General features: G+C 36.8%; 1 protein-coding gene across 7 annotated transcripts in view; it reads right to left on the bottom strand.

Annotated features, from left to right (window-relative positions):
* The window catches only part of Ak9 (adenylate kinase 9), an 88753-nt gene that overhangs the window by 49520 nt on the left and 16751 nt on the right, over nucleotides 1-22482 (bottom strand). For 6 of the 7 annotated variants that reach the window (XM_070010285.1, XM_070010284.1, XM_070010281.1 and 3 more), the window contains exons 10-16: nucleotides 21464-21562; nucleotides 19561-19703; nucleotides 19297-19477; nucleotides 16700-16853; nucleotides 10899-11000; nucleotides 10720-10809; nucleotides 8431-8496 (exon numbers count right to left, since the gene is read on the bottom strand). In XM_070010285.1, the coding sequence (XP_069866386.1) occupies nucleotides 8431-8496; nucleotides 10720-10809; nucleotides 10899-11000; nucleotides 16700-16853; nucleotides 19297-19477; nucleotides 19561-19703; nucleotides 21464-21562 (835 nt within the window). The remainder of the gene's footprint in view (nucleotides 1-8430; nucleotides 8497-10719; nucleotides 10810-10898; nucleotides 11001-16699; nucleotides 16854-19296; nucleotides 19478-19560; nucleotides 19704-21463; nucleotides 21563-22482) is intronic. The other variant, XM_070010280.1, reaches the window with a different exon arrangement.

Raw genomic sequence — 22482 nt, 5'->3', positions numbered from 1 at the left:
TATATATATATATATATATATATATATATATATATATATATCACTGCTTGAAGTATGGTAGTATGGTATACATGGAGAGATTTGTAGCAGTGTAACTCATAATTTAACAAAATGATAATCAGCAAGCCAAAACAAGTTTTCAGTTATGTGGAGGGGGGCATAGGGAAAGGGGTTAGAGGCAGATGAATGGAGACAGAAAAGGTGGGTGAATACAGTCTAATATTCAATGTACATATGTGACAGTGGAACCAGGTAACTTGATGGAATGTGTGCAGTTGGACAGAGAGGGGGAAAAAGCAATGGAAGAGGTGACATTGACCAAGATGCATTGTACTAATAAGTTGATATATTAAATTGAAACCCTTTCAAACAACTACTTAAAGATAATTTTTTTCAAAGAATTGAAGGGGGTGGGGACTCAAGATGGCAATGGGACAGTAGGGAAACACCACAGTTCTCTCCAACCAAATAGAGAGTTCAAGTCCCAATGCTCAGTTTCCCCAACAGATCAACAATAGCAAAAAGGCAAACATCCAGAGAAATACAGAAAGTGAAAAAAGAAAAGGAAAAAACTTCAGAACCTACACAAAGATGGAAAAATCACGTAGACCCTTCCCTCACTGCTCACTGGCAAGTCACTCTGAGCCAAGCCACCAAAGTACCCGGCCCGTGGCCAACTGGGGACTCCAGAGCCACAATGGTCCATAGGAGGGCAGCACAGAACATGCCTAAGGTGCTGGACACAGACAGGGTAAACAAGAGACAGAGATGCCCCCCCCCCCCCGATCCCCTACCATGGAAGAACAGCGCTGGTGTAACCCCCAGAGCTTGACTTGGACTCCTTCCCTTAGCACCTGGGCTACTGGTCTCGTTGAAGCTGGGAATTGTGCAAGTGCCCCCAGCAACCAGTGGGGCACACCCTGCCCACCAGGCTTGACCAAGAGCGCACCTGGAAGACAACTCGAATGTGGCCAATCCCTGGCTGAAGTCAGGAAGTACATCTGTTGCCCCAACAGCCAGCAGCAGAAGAAGTCCTACCTGTGTGTCCAGGGCAGGAGACTCAGCATCCTATGTCCAGGAGTCCCTGGCTGAAGTCAGGAACCGTGCCCATAGGCCTCAGTAGCTAGGGGTGGAAGGAACCCAACCTGTGTATCCTGGGCTGGGCATCAGGCAGCTCAGGCTGCCAATACTTGGCTAAGTCAGGAACTGGAAGCAGGCTCCAGCAACTGGTGGAATACATCCAGCCCACCTGGTTTTGTCAAGAGCATTCCTGGGAGGGAGCATGAACAGTCGAGGCTGCTGGTCCTTGGCTGAATTCAGGAACTACTACCTGTGGGTTCTAGCAGGCTGCTGAACAAACCCCACTTGTGTCTCAGGTGGGAGCCTGAGCTGTCTAAACCACCTGTCCTTGACTGAAATCAGGAACTGAGTGCATGTCTCAGCAGAGGGTGGTGTCAGCCCACTAGAATCTAAAGAGAGTGAGCCCTATGTGGGTCAGACTAGCAACTGGAGGTTGGCCCCTCTCACAACAGAACTAAGACCCAGCAAAGTCTCTCTCAGCCATCCCAGGGCTGAGAGCAGCTTCAACAATTGACCCAAGAACCAACCTAGAACCAAGTGAAGGCAGCCACTTATTGACCAAAACAGTCAGAGTTTGGGATTTGTCTCCAAAAATCCCTGAATCCTCATGTGAAAAATTACAAGATTCATCAACAGCCGAGACAGAAAACTATCCCCAAAGGCCAGCAGCCACCCAGAGAAGAACTCCAGTGAAAGTGAAGAAGAAATGGAAGACAAACACAGACATCCAAGAGTTGGTAGGGGCAATGACTTCAATCAAAGCAAGAAATGGTTCAGAAATGTAAAGAACAAAGAAACAAATTATTAAAAGAGATTCAGGATTTCAAATAAGAAATGCACTCAAAAATAGAGGCAGTACAGACCTCTTTAAAAGACAAAATTTATACTTTGAGAACCAACATAGTAATAATAAATGGTTCAATTTCCTCCATGCAAACCACAATGGAAACCATAGTTAATAGAGTGAATGAAATGGAAAATAGACTATCAGGTACTGGAGACAAAATGCAGCAACTGGAAAAAAAAAGTCACAGTTATGGAAAAAACACTCAAAATATGCCAAAGGGAAGTCCAAGAACAAGCAGACAGTGCCAAGAAATTTAACCTTCGTATAACTGGGGTTGATGAAGTTGAGGAATATCAGAACAGAGGGATGCAACACTTATTCAATAAGATTATCACTGAAAATCTCCCCAATGTTAAAAGAGAAAAATCTTACCTACATAACAGAGGCATACAGAACACCTAGCAAACAGGATCCAAGGAAGAACACTTCTAGGCACATCATAGGAAAAATGCTAGATTTGAACAATAAAGAAATGATCCTGCATGTGGCAAAAGCAAGAAGGAGTTATACTACAATGGGAAAAAATCAGAATCAGTGCACTTCTCTCCACACAGACACTGAATGCAAGGATAGCCTGGGAAAGTAACATTGAAGCCCTGAGAACCAATAACTGCCAACCCAGACTGGTATATCCAGTGAAGCTAGCATTCACATTCAATGGAGAAACTAGAATTTTTAATAGTAAAGAATAACTAACTGAATTCATAAACAACAAGCCAGCACTACAAAGAATATATAAAGAGGGAGATTACAATATGAACAAAACAATCAAGATCAGGGATCTATATCAGACAGATATCACTAGAAGATCACTTAGTAAACACAGGAGGAAAAGAAAGAAGAAAAACTTAGGAAAGCAGGAAAATGACAGGAAACACAATGCACCTCCCTATAATAACCATAAATATTAACGGACTCAATTCACCAATCAAAAGAAAATGAACTGCAGATTGGATCAGAAAACAAAATCCATCCGTTTGTCGTCTTCAAGAGACCCATCTCACAGCCAAAGATAAAAACAAACTCTGAATGAAGGGATGGAGGAAAATCTACCATGCAAATGTTCCCAGCAAAAAGGCAGGAGTTGCCATCCTGATATCTGAAAAAATAAACTTTTCATTAAAATCAATACAAAAAGATAGAGAAGAACACTACATATCAATACAAGGTACAATCCAAGAAGAGGATATCACCATTATCAATTTCTACTCTCCAACATTGGTGTGCCCAAATACATTAAGCAAATACTCTCAGACTTCCAGAAAAAAATAGATCCAAATACAGTAATACTAGGAGACTTTAATACTCTACTCTTACCAAAGGACGTGTCTACAAAGAAGCCTCTGAATTAAATGATGCTGTATCTTAAGTGAACTTAATTGACATCTACAGTTTTCTACCCAACAACAACCCAGTAAACATTCTTCTCAGCAGCCCATGGAACTTTCTCCAAAACAGATCATATCATAGTTCGTACAAAGAATTTAAGCAAATACAAGAGAGTGACATAATTCCTTGTAGTCTATCGAACCATAGTGGAATCAAGCTAGTTCTCAATAACAACATACCTAGAAATTACTCAAATATATGGAAATTGAACAGCACACCTCTGCGCAACACCTGGGTCACAGAAGAAATTAAAGAATAAATTAAAAAGTTCCTACAATTCTATTAAAATGAATATACACCACAAATAAACCTGTGAGACATGGCAAAAAGCAGTCCTGAGGGGCAAATTTATTGCTCTCAGTGCACGCATCAAGAAAATAGAGACAGGTTGGAGGGGAAAAAAAGAAAATAGAGACAGATCAAGTAAATAATCTCATGATGAACTAAAACTGCTAGAAAAGCAAGAAAAAAAATGAACCCAAAATTACTAGATGGAGAGAGATAACCAAAATAAGCTGAAATTAATGAGATAGAGACTAAGAAAACTCTAAATAAAATTAATAAAACAAAAAGCTGGATTTTCAAAAAAAATCACTAAAGTTAATGGACCTCTGAGAAGATTAACTAAAAAAAGAGAGAAGACGACCCAAGTCAATAAGATCAGGGATGCCACAGGAAAAATTACAACAAACATCCAATACATCCAAACAAAGAACTATTTCCAGAATCTATACTCATTGAGGAAGGAAAACCTAGCAGAAATGGATGAATTTTTAGAGAAACACAAATTGCCCAAACTGAACCAAGAAGAAATAAATTAATTAAATAAGCCAATAACATATGATGAGATAAAGGAAGTCTTCCAACAAGGAAAAGCCCAGGACCAGATGGATTCAGTACAGAATTTTGTAAGACCTTTAAAGAGGAAAAAATACTCCTCAAGCTCTTCTGAGAAATAGAAACAGAGGGAGCAATCCCAAAGTCAATACCACACTCATCCCCAAACCAGGCAAAGATTCAACCAAAAAAAGAACTACAGTCTAATCTTTTTCATGAACACAGGTGAAAACCTCCTCAAAAAATTTTAACATATCAAAAAATCATATATTATGATAAAGTAGGCTTCATCCTAGAGATGCAAGGGTGGTTTAACATCAATAAATGTAATCCATCACATCAACAGACCCAAGGTCAAGAATCACATGATTATCTCCATTGATGCAGAATAGGCTTCTATTTGATAAAATACGACATCCATTTATGTTAAAAGCTCTAGAGAGGGCTGGGAAGGTGGCTCAGTTGTAGAGTGCTTGCCCTGCATGCACTGTGTTTGATTCCTCAGCACCACATAAGCAGAAAAAGTGGAAATGGTGCTGTGGCTCAGTGGTAGAGCACTAGCCTTGAGCTGAAGAGCTGAAGGACAGTGCTCATGCCCAGAGTTCAGGCCCCACGACTGACCAAAAAAAAAAAAAAAAAAAGAAAGAAAGAAAGAAAAAAAAAGCAAAAGAAAAAGCTCTGGAGAAGATAGGAATAGAAAGAACATTCCTTAAAACAATAAAAGCCATATACGACAGACCAATAGCCAATATTATGCTAAACAGGGAAAAAGTACAACCAATTCTCCTAATATCAGGAACAAAGCAAGGACGCCCACTCTCTCCACTACCCTTCAACATAGTTCCGGAATCCTTAGCCAGAGCAATAAGGCAAGAAAAAAGGACATTAAAGGGATCCTCATAGGGAAGGAAGAAATTAAACTATCCCTATTTGCAGATGACATATTATACCTTTTTTTAAAATAAGTTTTTTATTGTGAAAATACTGTACAGAGGGGTTATAGTTACATGAGCAAGGTAATGAGTGCATTTCTTATCAAGCATTGCTGCCTCCTCCTTTGTTTTTCTCCTACCATCCCTTCCTCCCATCTCCACAACTACTCCCCCCACCCACTGCCTAAATTGTAAAGTTCGTTTTAGCGTCTTATACATCTCATTGTTGCAATGGGTCAACTTGTGTCCCTATTTAAACAATTTGTTTTTCCCCTTCCCCTCTCCAAATTATACCAACATCAAATACAGTGAAAACAGGGTTATACCGTGGGAGAGGGACATACAAAACATCAAAAAAATCACGTGGTACCTTATAACTACATAAGAAACAATATCAAGAAAGATAAAAAACACTTGTGTCCTTATGTTGGGGTTCATTTTGCTTAACATCATCTTATCTAACCTTTTCTGCTTGTCTCAGACATATACTAGTTATTGCAAATAAGGGAAACCATGGAACCTATGTTTCTTTGGGCCTGGCTTATTTCACTTAATATATGGCTACAGAGGTTGAGCAGATATTATACCTTAATGATCCCAAACTCCTAGAGCTTATAAACCACTTCGGCAAAGTAGAACTATATGAAATTAACCCATGAAAATCAATTGCCTTTCTGTACACCAACAATGTACAAGCAGAAAGGGAAATTAAGGAAACATCCCATTTAGAGTAATCTTTAAAAAAAAACCCTAGGAATTAACTAAGCAAAGATGTAAAGGAACTATTTAATGAAAACTATAAAAGCCTAAAGAAAGAAATCATAGAGGACACCAGGAAATGGAAAGATCTTCCATGTTCTTGGATAGGCAGAATTAATATAGGGAGAATGGCTATACTGCCAAAAATGATATACAAATTCAATGCAATTCCCATCAAAATTCCAATGACATACTTTACTGAAATAGAGAAAACAATCCAAAAATTCATATGGAACAACAAAAGGCCTAGAATAGCCAAAGCAATTTTAGGCAAAAGAAACAACACCAGAGGGATCTTGATACCAGAGTTCAAGCTCTACTATAGAGCCATAATAATAAAGACAGCTTGTTATTGGCACAAAAACAGACCTGAAGACCAATGGAACAGATTACAAGATCCAGAAATAAAATCACATACCTATAGTCAGCTGATGTTTGACAAAGGAGCCAAAGACATACAGTGGAAGAAGCATAGCCTCTTCAACCACTGGTGCTGGGAAAACTGGGCGGCCACATGCAGAAAACTAAAAGTGGACCTCAGCATGTCACCATGCACTAACATCAACTCAAAATGGATTAAAGACCTTAACATCAAACCTGAAACTCTGAAACTACTGCAGGACAGAGTAGAAGAGACACTTGAACTAATAGGCACAGGTAGGAACTTCCTGAACAGTGTCCCAGGGTCACAACAAATTGGAGAGAGACTTGACAAATGGGACTACTTTAAAGTAAAAAGTTTCTGCACAGATAAAGACATAGCTACCAAACTAGAAAGACAGCCAACTAATTGGGAAAAAATATTTACCAACAATATATCAGACAGGGAATTCAAGGGACTAATCCACCCAAATTTAGTAAACCATTCCTTAAATGGGCAAGGGAGCTAAAGAGAGACTTCTCAGAAGAAGAGATAAAAATGTCAAAAAAGCACAAGAGGAAATGTTCATCATCCCTGGTTATAAAGGAAATCCAAAGAAAAACAACTCTGAGATACCACCTTACCCCGGTCAGAATGGCCCACATCCTAAATTCAGCCAATGACAAATGCTGGAGGGGATGTGGAGAAAGAGGACCCCTACTGCATTGCTGGTGGGAATGTATACTAATATAACCACTTTGGAAAGCAGTCTGGAGGTACCTTAGAAAGCTAAATTTAAAGTTCCCCTATGACCCAGCCATACTGCATCTATATATAGGCATCTACCCTGAGCAACAGGACCCAGGATACAAGGACACATGTCCATGTTCATTGCAGCACTGTTCAAAATAGCCAACCTATGGAAACAACCCCGATGCCTCACTACAGATGAATGGATCCAAAAATTGTGGTACCTATATACAACAGAATATTATGCAGCCATTAGAAGGACAAAATAATGGCATTCTTAGGAAAATGGATGGAACTAGAACAAATCATTTTAAGGAAGGTGAGCCAAGAGCAGAGAGACAAATGGCATATTGTCTCCCTAATTTTGGATTTTAAGTAAAAAATGCAAAGAGATATGACAAAGTAAACAAGACTCAAGAAACAAAGGACCTCCACTCAATTTGTCGTATCATTTCTAGATGACTTTCTTGACCATTTATATGGTATATATAGGTGCACATCTGAGGGAAACTAGGAGGAGGGAACAGAATCAGAGGGAAACAGGGGAAAATATACAACAGAGGGGCCCATCAGCTGCACTGGACATAGATGAAAATGAACTAAGCAATTCAAGAGCAGCGATGGGAAGAAGGGAATGAGAGGGAAAGAGGGAACAGCTGACACTAAGCAAAAGCAAAGAAATGTACATATCACCTGACAAGAAGAAATAGTTGTATTGTCAAAACTCATAGAATCCACAAACATTATAGACCATGATAATGACAATTTGCCTAGTGAAAGTTAAAATGTGTTTGTGACTTTAACTGTCACTATCTCACAATATTGTAAAATTTATGAAATTTATGTAATCACTTAATCTCAATAAAAATTATTTAAAAAAAGAATTGAAGAGAAAATAATCACCCAAAAGGATGCTAAATATACACGTTGCTAGCTGTTCACTCCATACCTGTTTTCTTTTTCTTTAGTAGCAGACATCTGATTTTTGTCAAGGCCATCAATGTACTGAGCTTAAAAACTAAAATTTCCTTACATGAGCAGAATTCAGGGAGGAGGGATTTTTGGGGGGTGCAATTTTCTCTCAACTATATAAGAAAGTTAACTTAGCTGGATATTGTCACACATTGTCCTCTACATTTTATACTCTTCCTGCTAAGTTCCCTGACATGATAACTGGAGTTCCAGCAGCCATTTTATGAATCAGTTATGGTCAATAGCCACATACCAGCAAAAGGCAGAACAGAAAGAAAGCCTGCCTATATTTCCAATACTCTTCACCAAAGCATTGGACTTGTAGTCTGATTTCCTATGTTCCTATTTCCTATGTCTAGCTGTTTATAATACAGTAGGATACTTTGAAGATAGAGTAAATTGTATTCTAATAGTATTTTTTAAGAAAATCATTCGCTTCTTCTAAATTCTTATGTGTTATGTACAGTCTAAGAGAGCCAACCTTTACCCAAACATTAGTTTACCTTCTGATTCTGTCTTTAGCTCTTGATTAAAGTCTTGAGAACTCATTTCACTGGTTCCTTTTGCATCTGTGAATCAAACATCTATTAACAACTAAATAGCAGTACTAAAGAAACAAGTAGTTAAATTCCCATGGAAGATTGTGGTAAGGGGCCAGAACACTCAGGACTCAGTCCCAATTTTTAGTGAAAATAAGAATTATGACAAATGTCAAATATGTGATACTACCTGGGAAAAATAACTTAACTTATAACAAAAGTGTGAGTGCTTTCAGTGTATCTAAGTTGAAGAACAAAATAAAATTAAAAAAAATAATCAAGACAACTCTTTCTGAGGTTGACAACAATCTGAACTCTCAGAGCAAGGACTCTCTCGGAGCCATGGACAGGGAGGGATGTCATTGCAACTGGAGATACTACTGACTCTCCCAGTTTCACGTGGACCACTTCCTCACAGAAGGAACTGCAGGGGAAGGTGCATTTTGTAGACCAGTGCTGGGAACTGAATCAACAACAGAGCTGGGGATCCTGGCTCCACTTGATTGTCAACATTTCAATCTATAGGGCTGCCTTCTGTGATGAGTCTGTGTGTGGGGGGTTAGGGGGAGGGAGGAAGGAAGGGAGGGAGAGTGTACTTGTGTGGTGTATTACACATGAAACAAGCTTCAGGAAAACACATAGGTATAAGCCAGTGAATCAATAGGGCAAGCCAAGTGTTGTCTCCCTCAAAAAATCAACTCCACATTTTGTATCCAGACAAAATATAGATGCACTTTAAAACTGTGTACAAGGTGGGTAGTCTGGCTCAAGAAGTAGAGACTGAGTTCAAACTTCAGTATGGCAAAGAAAAAAAAAAGAAAAATTTATGAGAACTTTAAATCTAAAATAAAACTAAAGAAAACAAATCCATACATGATACTAAATAATTATTAAAACTATGAAAGATACTTGTAAATAATCTTGGTGTGATTTAGGAAATAATCAATTTAGAAAAAGTTATGTTTTATGTCTATATCTATTTATATTTTTGCATAAGACTATAATTTGAGATGAGTTTTTATGCAAAACAATCTGATTGTTACTTTATATTCATTCAATTGATGATGGTACTTATGTCAACACACTGTTGACAGGAAGTTGAGTGTCAGTGGCTCACATCAATAATCCTAGCTACTCAAGAGATGAACCTCAAGGAAATAATACTTCAGTTGCCAGCCTTGGCAGAAAGTTTGCAAGACCCTTCCCAATGGATAGCTAAGCATAATGGTTCATGCATGTCATCCTAGCTATGTAGAAGCCTGAGACTGAATAAAGCTCAGCTCCAGGTAAGGCCAGGTGGAAAAAAAGAAAGCAAAAAAGAAGGAAGGAAGGAAGGAAGGAAGGAACAAAGGCAGGCAGGCAGGCAGGCAGGCCACAAGATTCCATCTCAACAGAAGAAACTGGGACTGTCAGTATGTGCTGGTCATCCCACTTATAATATGAAACCTAAAATAGGCAAATTGCAGTCTGGGAACAGTCACAGGCACAGGCAAGGAATGAGACCCTTTCTCAAAAATAACCAGTACAAAAAGACCAAAAGAAGGCATGGCTCAATGGCAGAGGACCTACCAAACAAGCATGTAGCCCTGAGTTCAAAGCCCAATACTGCAAAAAGAAATCACTAACATATTTACAGTAGCTGGGAGAGAAAGTAAGTTGAATTTCTGATATGTAGAACTGGTTTAGACTATTATCTGTTCATAAGAAAATTGTGCAATAATTTAAAATAAGGGTTAAACTATTTTTAAAGTAATATAATAAATGGTATACTGTAAATAAAAAGGTAGTTTGTTATAGCTACTAAGTAATGATATATTAGATATAATGTAACTGTAACTATATAATGTTATACAATCTACTGCTATATGCTCTCAGACATGTTAAAAGATGAACAGAAAAGTTTTATAAGAGTAAATGACAAAGCTGGGTACAGGTCTCATGCCTGTAAATCTAGCTACTCAGAAGGCTGAGAACTGAAGATTACAATTTAAAGCCAGCCCGGGAAGGAAAGTCTGTAAGACTTATTTCTAGTTAAGCTCCAAAAAGCTGGAAGTGGAGCTGTGGCTTAGTGGTATAGCACTAGCCTTGAGCAAAATAGGTTAAGGACATAGCTCAGGCTCTGCTTTTACAAAATAAGTTTTTTCTTCGGAAGTTTTCAAGTTTAATAGTAATTTTAAGCTTCAATAACAGGGTCAGAAGTAAGTAAATCGAAGTAAGATGCATATACATTCTATTGGCAGTTCATGCTGTTACCATCTTTAGTTTCTTGACTGTCCAGGATATTTATTTTGATTTCTTCAGAGACTTCTGCCGACACGTCTCTAGGAAATTCCTGAGAAGGTGCTGTAGCAAAAGAATAAACTTTATCAGAGAATATAATTCCATTAGGAAAGGGCTGGCCAATAGCATCAGCAGGGCATTTCTTTCTGTACCTTCTTCATAAGGCAAAGACTGTAATTCTTCTTTGTTTGCATCTATTGCCTCTTGAAATTCTTCTGTCTCCTTTTTCTCAGCTACTTTTACTGGTGTATCAACTAGAAGAAAATAATTGGCTGTGTTAGAAAAAAGTGCTTGGGGCCCAGCAGGCAAGTGAAGTAATTGGAAGGCTCTGCTTTAAAGTCAGAAGACCTGGGACTGAGTTTAGAATGTCACTTAGGACAGTGGGCTTGATCTTTCTGTCCCAGTTTCTACTAGGTAAAGGAGGATCGTTAAATTTAAAGCATTGTTGTGAGACTTAAATGGTTGTCACACAGAAAACCAGCTCCACATTAGCTGGTATCCTCTGTTTTATTATGTGTTTTTTATGTTAAAACCCTTGCAGTATTCTACACCGGCAAATTATATTTTAAAATATATTGGGAGTAAAATTCAACTTTAAACATATTCCATATTTAGCCAGGAACCAGTGGCTTACATCTGTAATCCTAGTTACTCAGCAGGCTGAGATCTGAGAATCACAGTGAGAAGCCAGCTCAGGTATATAAATCAGAGATACTCGTACCTTCAATTAACCAGCAAAAAGTAGAGGTGTGCCTCAAGTGATAGAGCATCAGCATTGAGAAAAGAAGCCAAGCAAGAGTACAAGACCTGGAGTTCAAGCCCTAGTATTGGCACACATGAAAACAACGACCGTGTTTTAAATTTTAAGAAGGATTAACTATATTGTCAGATTGAGAAAAAAAAACAGTCATCTTAAAAAAGAACAGAAGGAGGCTTTTCAGTTTGCAGCATGACAATATCTATTCCTATATTTCAGTAAGAAAAAGCAATTTGTGAAAAGCTTCAAAGTCTAAGATTTTTGTGCCATAATTTGATGTGAAAGGAATTACTGCAGATTGTAAATGCATTGAAGATCCTGGCTCTTCCTCTTAAGAGCCTGGCTAGCTTCCACTTAGTATCCAGACACTTCAGCATTTCTGCTCCTATTACTGTCTGCTCCATTTCATAGATAGATAGATAGATAGATAGATAGATAGATAGATAGATAGATAGATAGATAGATATTTGGCTTCAGTTTTTTACTCTTATACTTTTTTTTTTTTTACTAAAATGTTAGCACCACAAGGACAGGAGCATCATGTGTCTTGTTTATCTCTGTACCCACAATGCCTAGATTCATGTCTAACAGAGCTACTGTAAAAGACTCTTGATATCCATGGGAAAGTGGCTCCAAGGAGACTGCCACTGGGAAAAGACGATGCCTGCTTAGTTCACTGCTGAACTGCAGATGTTTGATCTATGTTTTTTCCTATAAACATTGTCCAACTTGTTAAATACAAAAATGTTCACTTTATCGCTTAAATGTTCTTGCTTTAACTTGCATTTTGGTGGCACCATTTACTGTTTGAAAGGTATAATTTTTTCCCCAAAATTAAAGCCGTGGAAACAATCAATCCCTCAATGATTTAAACAGAGTGAACAATAAGGTGGAACAGACTGAGAGCTTTGCTGCATCTACTGAGCTGGCTAATATATGTGTGAGCATTTAACTTTTTGCTTTTGAAATCTAATTTTGCTGCTTTAAAAATGGTGTTTTTTTACCCCACTTAGTCAAAAAATACATATAATAAATTTGTAAATAAGGTGGGCTTACTGTACTCAAGGGTTTGTTTAATTAATTTATTAACTCATTTTTTCCAGTCTTAAAATAGTTTGAATAACAAGGCATTTTACTAGTCTGTATTTCTCAGTATTTGTCATGTCAGTAAGTCTCCACCTTCAATTTGTAAGTTATCTGTGACTAATTTTTAAATTTTAGCTTTCATTTTGAAGATAAAATATTGACACAAATTTCATTCTATATCATCTGCATGATCTTTGAGTGGCATGCAGGCTGAGTGCTGCTCTTGTTGGTTTTTTGTAATCTCTTGGGAACCATGTTGGATTCTTTTACCTGCTCATAGACTAGTCTTCAACGACAGAATGATTAGACAAATAATGTGTTCTGGTCTGGCAAAAATCAACATTGCCATGTAGAAAGCAGTTTTTTTTTTTTTTTGCTACTTAGATAGTTTCAAGCACAGAAAATCTTAAGAAGCTCCACAATTCATATAAAAAGCAAGAGAGAGAGTGAGAAAAAAATGATTGCAAATTCTGATTGAGCACAAAAAGATTAGAATAAACCAATTACAGTTATGAATCAGAGAAAAATTCTAACAAATGTTACAAGAACAATAGTGTTATATACATTAAAACATTAATACATTAATAGATTAATATAATTAAAACATACAACACAAAAATTAATAATTTATTATAAGTGTTAATATTAATTAAATTATTAATTATAATAAATTATGCATAATGGTAAATTATAAGAATAATCTATCATGACCAAATAAAATTTATTTAGAAATTTAAAAATAGTTTAATGTTGGAAAATGATTGCTCAAGTTGATAGGTCAAAGAGCCAAAAATTTTATGATTATCTTGATAGATGTCATACAGGTAGTTTTCAATATCCATTCCAGATTAAAATACTTAATCTTATGAAGAAACACTAGAAAGAAACTATCACTGTCACTATTGAACGCTAATCTAGAACTCCTGGTCTGAATAGTTATTCAAAAAGGAAATCAACAACAACAAAAGAAACAAAAAAGGAAACAAAATATTTTAAAAATATGCTTAAAACTTTATTTCTTTTCAAAAGATATGACTGGCTACCTGGAAAACCCAAGAGAATTAAGTAATAAAATCTTTCAGAACTAGAAAATGAATAAGGAAGTTAATAGAAAGCTAATAAGTTACTTAGTTACAAATCAATATGTAAGAATCAAACAGCCTTCTATCTAATTGTACTAACTAGTTAAAAATATTATAGAAAAAGCATTCCATTCAAGAATTACAAAAAGGCAAAATATCTAGAAGCAAACATTAATATAGAAAACTACAAATAATATAGGAAATTACAACAGGTTATAAAAAAGTCAAAAATCAGGATAAAAAATAAACAGTTCATGTGTCTGTACTAGTAGACTTAACAGTAAAAATAAGAGTCCTCTCACATTATATAAATAGTATATTATAAAATTATTATATAATATTAACACAATCCTCCCATTTGGATTTGTTGAAGAGTTTGAAAAAATTCTACAAGCATCTCCACACTTAGTTCAGGTCCTGGAACATAGTAAGCACTCATTTTGTGGAACAAATAGACTAGTAATCAGAAATAGATGAAAATAAAATTTTTGCATTACTATATTTAAAATGCATTATAGGGATTTCATAATTATTATAATGAATGCAGTAGTATAAAGAAAGATCAACAGATAAGTTGAGAAGTTCACATACATACACACTCATAGTAAGAAAAAGTTGGCATCTCAAGTCTCTAGTGAAGATAATTTAGTAAATGTTAATTGAAATTTTGGCTCAGCATTTAGAAAAAAACAAAATTGGACATCTATAAACACAATTTTTGTAATGAATACATCTTAATTAGGAAAAGGAATTATTTCTAAATGAATGTTATTTTACATACCCTATTAGGTCACAATTAATCATCACAAATGTGAGCAGAGAAAAACGGCAGGTGGAGAAGCATATCAAATGTGTAACAGGATAAGTTAGTTTTTCTCTATCTGCTTTTTCCACTTGAGAAACATAGAGGATAAAAGCACAGACATTTATATGAGTCCTAGTTACTTGCTCTTTATCCAATTCTGGGCAACTTACATAGTTCCTTCTCTAATCCTTAGTTTCTTTATCTACAAGAATTGAAGATTAAGACATATACCTACAGGTCTTCTATCAGTATTTAATAGGACATGCAATTAAATTAGCAGAGATTCAGCATGTAGTAAATAGTCAGTGAAAAATAGACATTGTTACATACATAATGATAAACACTTTCTTAAGAATCTTTGGAATTGGGCTGGGAGTGTGGCTTAGTGGTAGAGTGCTTGCCTCACATGCATGAAGCCCTGGGTTTGATTCCTTGGTACATATAAACAAAAAAAAAACCAAAATTGGCACTGTGGCTAAAGTGGTAGAATGCTAGCCTTGAGCAAAAGAAGTTCAGGGACAGTACCTAGGCCCTGAGTTTGAGCACCAGGACTGGCAAAAAAAGAAAGAAAGAAAGAAAGAAAGAAAGAAGGAAAGAAAGAAAAGAAGAAAAAGAAAAAGAACAAAGGAAAAGGAGTATTTGGAATTGAGGTACTTGAAAATCATATTAGAATTGAGGTACTTGAAAGTCATATTAAATAACATTATATTGTCAGCCTTCAAGGAATTCAAAAGTAGTGACGGAAATAGTTTAAAATTGGAGCTAAGCCAAAACTTTGGACCCACACCTCTGAAAATAAGGAAGAGCTTACATAGCACACATTAAGAGTATTCTATTAAGACACAGATGTGGTTATACATGCTCATAACTCCAGCACTCAGGAGACTGAAGCAGAGGATTTCAAATTAGTCTGGACCATCTAGTGAGACCCTGTATCAAATAACCAAAACAAACAAACAAAATCACTCAAAAACAAAAATTTTTAAAGTTATTCTGTGAAGACAGAGGTTTAAGCTATTTCATTTTAATATCACTACTTACAAGAGTACCACCTAGAGATGTAAAATTTACCCAAACAAGTCTATTCAATTTCAGCAGTCATAAAATGAGCACTCTTCTTTTTCCTGGATAAAAGCAGAAAAGGCAGCTATTCTAGAATAATGTGATCATAGTTAGTGACATAAAAGACGTAGCAAGATGAGTACTGGCTGGAAATTTAGGTTCAAGTCTCAGCTATGCTATCATTGAATGATATTTACTGAGCCATTTAACTTCCAAAAGTCTCAGTTTCCTTGTCTATAAAACCAAACAATTGTGTTCTTTTTCCTTAAGGCTTCTTCCAGTTGCCCTGCATTTGACTTGGATGTCATGATTTCCCAAATTGGAAGATGTAATTACAATCAGGGCTAGATGTGTAAGCCTAAAACAATAATCATTTCCCTAAGAATCAGGTGGGGTCTTATTTTAGTCACCAGAGTGGAATAAGGTATAAATACTGATCAAATAGTCTCTGCCTAATAAGTAGAGTATCAAAATAAGAAAATTCAAATTTAGAGGGACCTGCTAATTCTCTTTCTTCTTCCTCTTTCTTTCCTTCTTTCCATCCTCCCTCCCCCTCTTTCCCCTCCCTTTCCCTCTCCCTCTTCTTTCTCTCTCTCTCTCTCCCCTCCCCTCTCCTCTCCCTTTTTTTTTTCTCTCTCTCTCTCCAATATGAAGGTTTGAATTCAGGCTTCATGTTTGCTAGGCAGATGCCCTACTACTTGAGCCACATCAAGCCCCTCCATTCTTGATGCAGGTCCTGGAACTTGAATTCAGAGCCTGGGAATTGTCCCTGAGCTTTTTGCTCAAGGCTAGTGCTCTTCCATTTGAGCCACAACTCTACTTCCTGCTTTTTGGTAGTTGGAGATAAGCGTCTCATAGATTTTCCAGCCCAGGCTGGCACTGAACCCCAAATCCTCAGATCTTAGTCTGCTAAGTAGCTAACATTACAGGCATGAGACACTGGGTGCTCAGCCTGTCCCCTTTACCTAAAGGAGTATAATTAAAGGTGTTTTGGGAAAAAATGTTTTGGTTTGACTCAAAAATCAATTTATGTATATTTATTCCTTCAACCATTTTTTACATCTACAAATATATAAGGTGTCATGGATAAGCAAGATAAGCAAAATAAATCCTTACCCTTAGGTAGCCAGGCTTAATAATTTACCAAAACTTAACACATACCTAGTTCATCTTGCTTTTGAGCTTGTAGTTCTGCAAGAAACTTTTCTTTCACAATTTTAATAGCTGCTTCAACAGTGTCAGCTATATGTTTTTCTACTAGTGCTTCACGGGATTTATCAAAACGTGGTTTAACAAGTTTGTTAAAATCAATTACCTGTAAGAAAAGTTGAGAAAATCAACGTAAGCACAAGATACTGAGAAGATTAAAAACATTGCTCACATGTATCTACCTTCCAAAAATACCCATAATACTAGGCATATCTCTGGAGTTATGTACAGAATTTTTGACTTTGGCTTTAATAGAAATTTAGCTAATTTTTAATGTACTATAGATGTATTATATATACACATATATACCTACATATGTATATATCTATGTATATTATATGCACATGCATGTTTTATAAATTATACATGTATATACAATAGATACATAATCATACATACCATGTATGTATATAAAAGGTGGCTACTTAAAGTATATAAATTGAAAGGTGTTTTGTTTTTAAATATATAGATACAGCAAGAACCAAAATCAAGAAATAGAATTTGTATACTATCCCCCAAGTCCCCTTCACGCTCCTTTGCAATTAATCTTCCTTCTCTTCCCTTTCCTCAGCTTTCATCCTAGTGCCTACCACTTTCTACTTTCAGTCACTATAGGTCAGGTTTGCCTTTTCTAGAATTTCTTAAAAATGGGATTATGTAATTTGTAATCTTTTCTGAGGGTTTCCTCCTCTTAGAATGTTTTTGAGATGCATCAGTATTATTCTTGTGGCTGAGCAGTATTCCATTGCATGAGCATACCACTGTCCTTACACATTTATCTATTGAAGGACACTTGGGTTATGTCTAAGTTTGAGCTAGTATGAACACATGAGCATTTGAACTGGAGTCTTTTTGACTTTATAATTAATCATCAAGCTCTTCCCGAAGTGGGTAGACTATTTCCATCCTACCGATGAAGTAGGAGCATTGCAGTATTTCTACAATCTAACCATCTCTTCATTTTACTCATCTTTTAAGTTTTGATTAAGTCTTGATTTTCCTGATAATTCTGAGCTTTTTAAAATTTTGGACTTTTCACTTAATTTTGACTTAATTTCACTTAATTTTGAGTTGGGATTCTTTTTTGGGGAGGGGGTCTGGTCGTGGGGCCTGAACTCTGGGCCTGAGCGCTGTCCCGCAGCTCTTCAGCTCAAGGCTGGCGCTCTACCACTTGAGTCACAGTGCCACTTCCGGCTTTTTTCTTTTTGCTTATGTGGTGCTGAGGAATCGAACCCAGGGCCTCATGCATGCAAGGCAAGCACTCTACCACTGAGCCACCTTCCCAGTCCCAAGGGATTCTTTTTTTTTTTAATTGTCTTTAAGTAATTATATAAATGAATTGCCATTCACCAAAGCAAATTGGAATTATTTACATATCCTGGATATAAATTTTTGTGAGGTAGGAAATAGACTTTATAATGAATTTAGAAATAGATCCTAGAAATAGATTCCTATATGTCTTTTAGGGAAATTACTATTTTGAGAATCCTAGATTCCAATCTGCTTTTCCCTCAACTTGCTTACATTGCTTTGTGACAATAAACACACCTCTACATCATCATTTTTACTAGATACATTGGATGAATATATTACAAACTATTTAACTAAATACTAATACCATTAGATATTGAATTTAGATATATGTATACTTAGATATACATATTTTAAGACATGTCGGTATAAAGTAGGCCATAATGACTATTATGACTAATTATGTAACTGTCTTTGAGATACTTTTTTTTAGGGAAATCTATCAAATAGATGGATAGTTGATGGATAGTTGAAGCTTGGGTGTTCAAGTCTAAATTTTATTTACAATACTATGCCTCAAGAGTTATATTCTTACCAATAGCATATGGGGATGTACTTTCTCCCAATTTAGCTGCACATCACTGTTCAGTGTTATCAGTAATCTTTAAGAATTTTTTTTTTTTTTGTTGGTCGTGAGGCTTGAACTCTGGGCCTGGGCGCTGTCCCTCAGTTCTTCAGCTCAAGGCTAGTGCACTACCACTTGAGCCACAGCTCCATTGCTGGCTTTTTCTGCCTACATGGTGCTGAGGAATCGAACCCAGGGCTTCATGCAGGCAAGGCAAGCACTCTACCACTGAGCTACCTGCCCAGCCCCAATCTTTTAAATCAAAAAGTGATTGTGACATGGCATAGTTCTGATTTCTCAGTATCTTTCTGTTTATCAGGGAAGATTGGTGTTGTTTTTTATTTTTTCTAGTGTTTAGTGGCCATTTACACTTATTATGTTGTAAGTTGACTATTTTCTAGTTTTTCTCATTGAGATTTAACGTTCATATGGGTTTATTGCTTTATATTTTAAAATATTCCTTTGATATATATGCATATTTGGGATAGGGTTAAGAAAATATCCACCAATCCTTTGAAATGCCTTCCTTAAGGAGGGGGAGCCTAATTTTCTAGCTTCTGGACATGGAGGCCCAAATCTGTTGAAAGAATGAATTACCCAGTTGACAGTGTAAAATTAAGAAAATGGAGTGCAAATTTAACCTTATAAGTTATCATCAAGGTCAGATAGCTACCTTTCCTTTGTAATGTTCTGCAATCAAATTGGCAAGTGTTGTCTTCCCTGAGTACGGAGGCCCCAGTACAACCAATTTGCATGGTGGTGTTGGCATAGGTGGAAGAAGGTAGGGACGTGGGTTCAGTACAAATTTTTTCAATGTTTCGTCTGATGAGAGGCAGTACATTTTACCTAGAAAGCTTAAAATATACCGTCATAATGAGCAACTGAAAACACGCCCGGGCAAATGTTTTCAATTGAAGCACTGGAAAATCTTACTTACCTAACAGCAAAATCTGAGGATCCTGAAAAAATGATACCATCCTTTAAAGCCACTGGACACATACGCCCCCATCTGCTTCTGCGCCACCTATACCTTGGTGCAATAAGTTTATAGGACGAAAGAGTTCGGAACAAGTCTTCTTCCTGTGAGACATGAATACTGCACTTGACAATGTGACTGAGATTAAATATTTTATTTCTAAATGTGATAGTGCTTTACTACTGAAGAAATCATTTGGAATCTAAATTTTGGCTCCCCTGCTCCATGACTGCATTTTTGTACTTGTCCTAGGTTTAATAAGATTGGTTTAGAAAACCTTATTTATATTTTACCAAGTAATTTGTAGCATCTAGGAGATGCTACAGAGACAGAGAGCTTTCTATTATCTGCTTCTAAAACCTGATTCTGAAATTTTCATATGGAAAAGCTTTTAAAATGTATCAGATTCTTAGTCACTATACCTAAGTTTTCAAAAGTATCATGTAGTAACCTAGATCGATTTTGGGGGGGGGGGAGTCCGGTCATGGGGCCTGAACTCTGGGCCTGGGCGCTGTCCCTCAGCTCTTCAGCTCAAGGCAAGTGCTCTACTACTGAGCCACCTTCCCAGCCCCCTAGATCAATTTTATGTTTGCCAGCTTGTAAATGGTTCTTTCTTGCTTAAAGTTCCAGGCTGGAGATGTCACTCAGTGGTAGAGAGCTTGATTAGCATGAGCACAACTCTTGCCCAATCCTTAGTACTGCTCCTTCCCTGGCTACAGGGGAATCTTCTAGGGAGGAGGTATTTTTCAAAATTATTTTTATTGTGATAAAATACACAAAACACAGACTTTACCCTTTTAACCATCTTTAAGTGTTCAATTCAATGTATTAAGTACATTCTATAGATTAAACAATATGGATCACATAATCGTCTCTCTTCAAGTATTATTTTACTTGAATGATAATGCTGGTATGGTCCTTCTTTTTTTTAATTTAATTTTTATTTTATTGTTATTGTAAGGTGATATACAGGGGTTACAGTTACATAAGTCCGGTAATTTCTTTTTGAACAGTGTCACCTCTTCCCTCTTTTCTTTCCTGTCTCCTTCCCTCCCTCTTTTCTTCTCTCCCTTCCTTCATCTTTTCCTTTCTGCCTCCTTGCCTTCCTGCCTCCCTTCCTTCATTGTTATTTTATTTACGTAGATAAAAACAATCTTCTTAGAACAAATCAAAATCCCCAATTACAAGTTCTTATTGTAGCTGGACACGGTGGCTTGTGCCTGTAATCTCTGCTACTCAGGAAGTAGAGATTGGAGGATAGCAGTTCAAGATCAACCAGAGCAAATGTTAGGGAGACTGAACCTCAATACACTAACCTATTAACCCAGCTATGCCAGAGGCGGTTGTGTCTAAAGCTGAGCACAAATGCAAGACCCTACCAGAAAGCTAAAAGCAAAAAAGAACTGGGGGAGTGGCGCTAGTAGTGCAGCACTAATCTAGCAAGCACAAGGCCCTGAGTTTATACCCTAGTAGTTATCATTTGATCACCATCACATTCATGACACAGCAGTGCCAGCAACAAAGTAGTTAACAAGATTGAATGATGGAAGGGACATATTAGTGCTTACAGAATAGAGAATTTCAATGCCTTTGCTTTCTTTGGTGTTATTAAAATTTTCATGTGAACTTAGATTTCTTTTCCTTCTGTTAATCCTTTGGTTAACTGTTCTGATTTTACTTGTTTGTCTCAAAAGTTTTGGGTTCTTTTTGTGGTTAGTGTCTAAAAGAATATTGTGCTTATATTGTAGCTTCTCTTCAGAAGATGCCTTTTATGAGAAAGGTAACCTGATTTTCCTTTTAGACCTAAGAATTTACAAACTTATGGTACAATGTGTACATTTTCAAATGGATAAATGAGGCTTACAGTTTCCATCATGTCATTCATTTCCTCCTCTGAACTCTGAAGTTTGATTGAAACACCTGCTCTTCTTAGGTTCAGGTACTTCAGTCGCTCTAAAACTGTCTAAATAAAAAGAACAAATATTTGAATTCATGGGCATTTGGATATATCAAACATTTTCAAAAGTGATGGACCCATGGCTCAAGTTTATGCTTCTGGGACTGAGTAGAATCCTGGCTACTTCTTCCTAGCTTTTCTGTGTTTTACTGGCCATCATTGCTGTTTCTTGACTTGTATATGTATTATTCCAATGTCCCTACTATCCGATAGCCACCTTTGTTCATATATTTTAGTCTTTTTGAATTTATATTGGACTGGGACACATCCTAATTAAATAAGATGTTATTGTAACTTCATTACATGTACAAAGACCATTTTGCCCTCATATTGCCATTTTGACCTCATGGCTACCATGCCCTCATATTGTCACTGGGCATGAAGTCACAATGGTATGAACTAACAATAGGTCTGGGATATCACCATGGTGATACGAAGGCCTAGGGAACATGAAGTCATAATAGGGATGTGAGTTCACAATGACGATATGAGGTCACAATGGGTGTGTGATGTCAAAATGGTGATGTAAGGACACAATGGTCAAGAGGTCACCATCAGGTTGTGATGTCACAGTGGTGATATGAGGGCACAATGAGGCTATGAAGTCACAATGGACCTGCAATGTCACAATGGCCATATGAGGGCCCAGAGAACATGACGTCACAATGGGTATGTGAGTTCACAACGAGGATATGATATCACAATGGGGATATAAGACCTTATTTCCAAATAAAGTCACATTTGACAGGTATTGAATCTAGGACTTCAATGCATCTCTTGAAGGACACATTTCAACCCATACACATTTCTTCCTTCTGGTCCCGTTGGGCAAAGGGAAGAAATCCATATGAAGCTGGAGGCAGATGCAGTACTAGAGTTATGCTCCCACAAGCCATGAAATGCCTGGATCTACTAAAAGCTAGAAG

Source organism: Dipodomys merriami, unplaced genomic scaffold, assembly GCF_024711535.1.
Source record: "Dipodomys merriami isolate MVZ:Mamm:240054 unplaced genomic scaffold, mDipMer1.0.p SCAF_8, whole genome shotgun sequence".
Taxonomy (NCBI): Eukaryota; Metazoa; Chordata; class Mammalia; order Rodentia; family Heteromyidae; genus Dipodomys; species Dipodomys merriami.
This window is presented reverse-complemented; position numbering and strand designations above follow the sequence as displayed.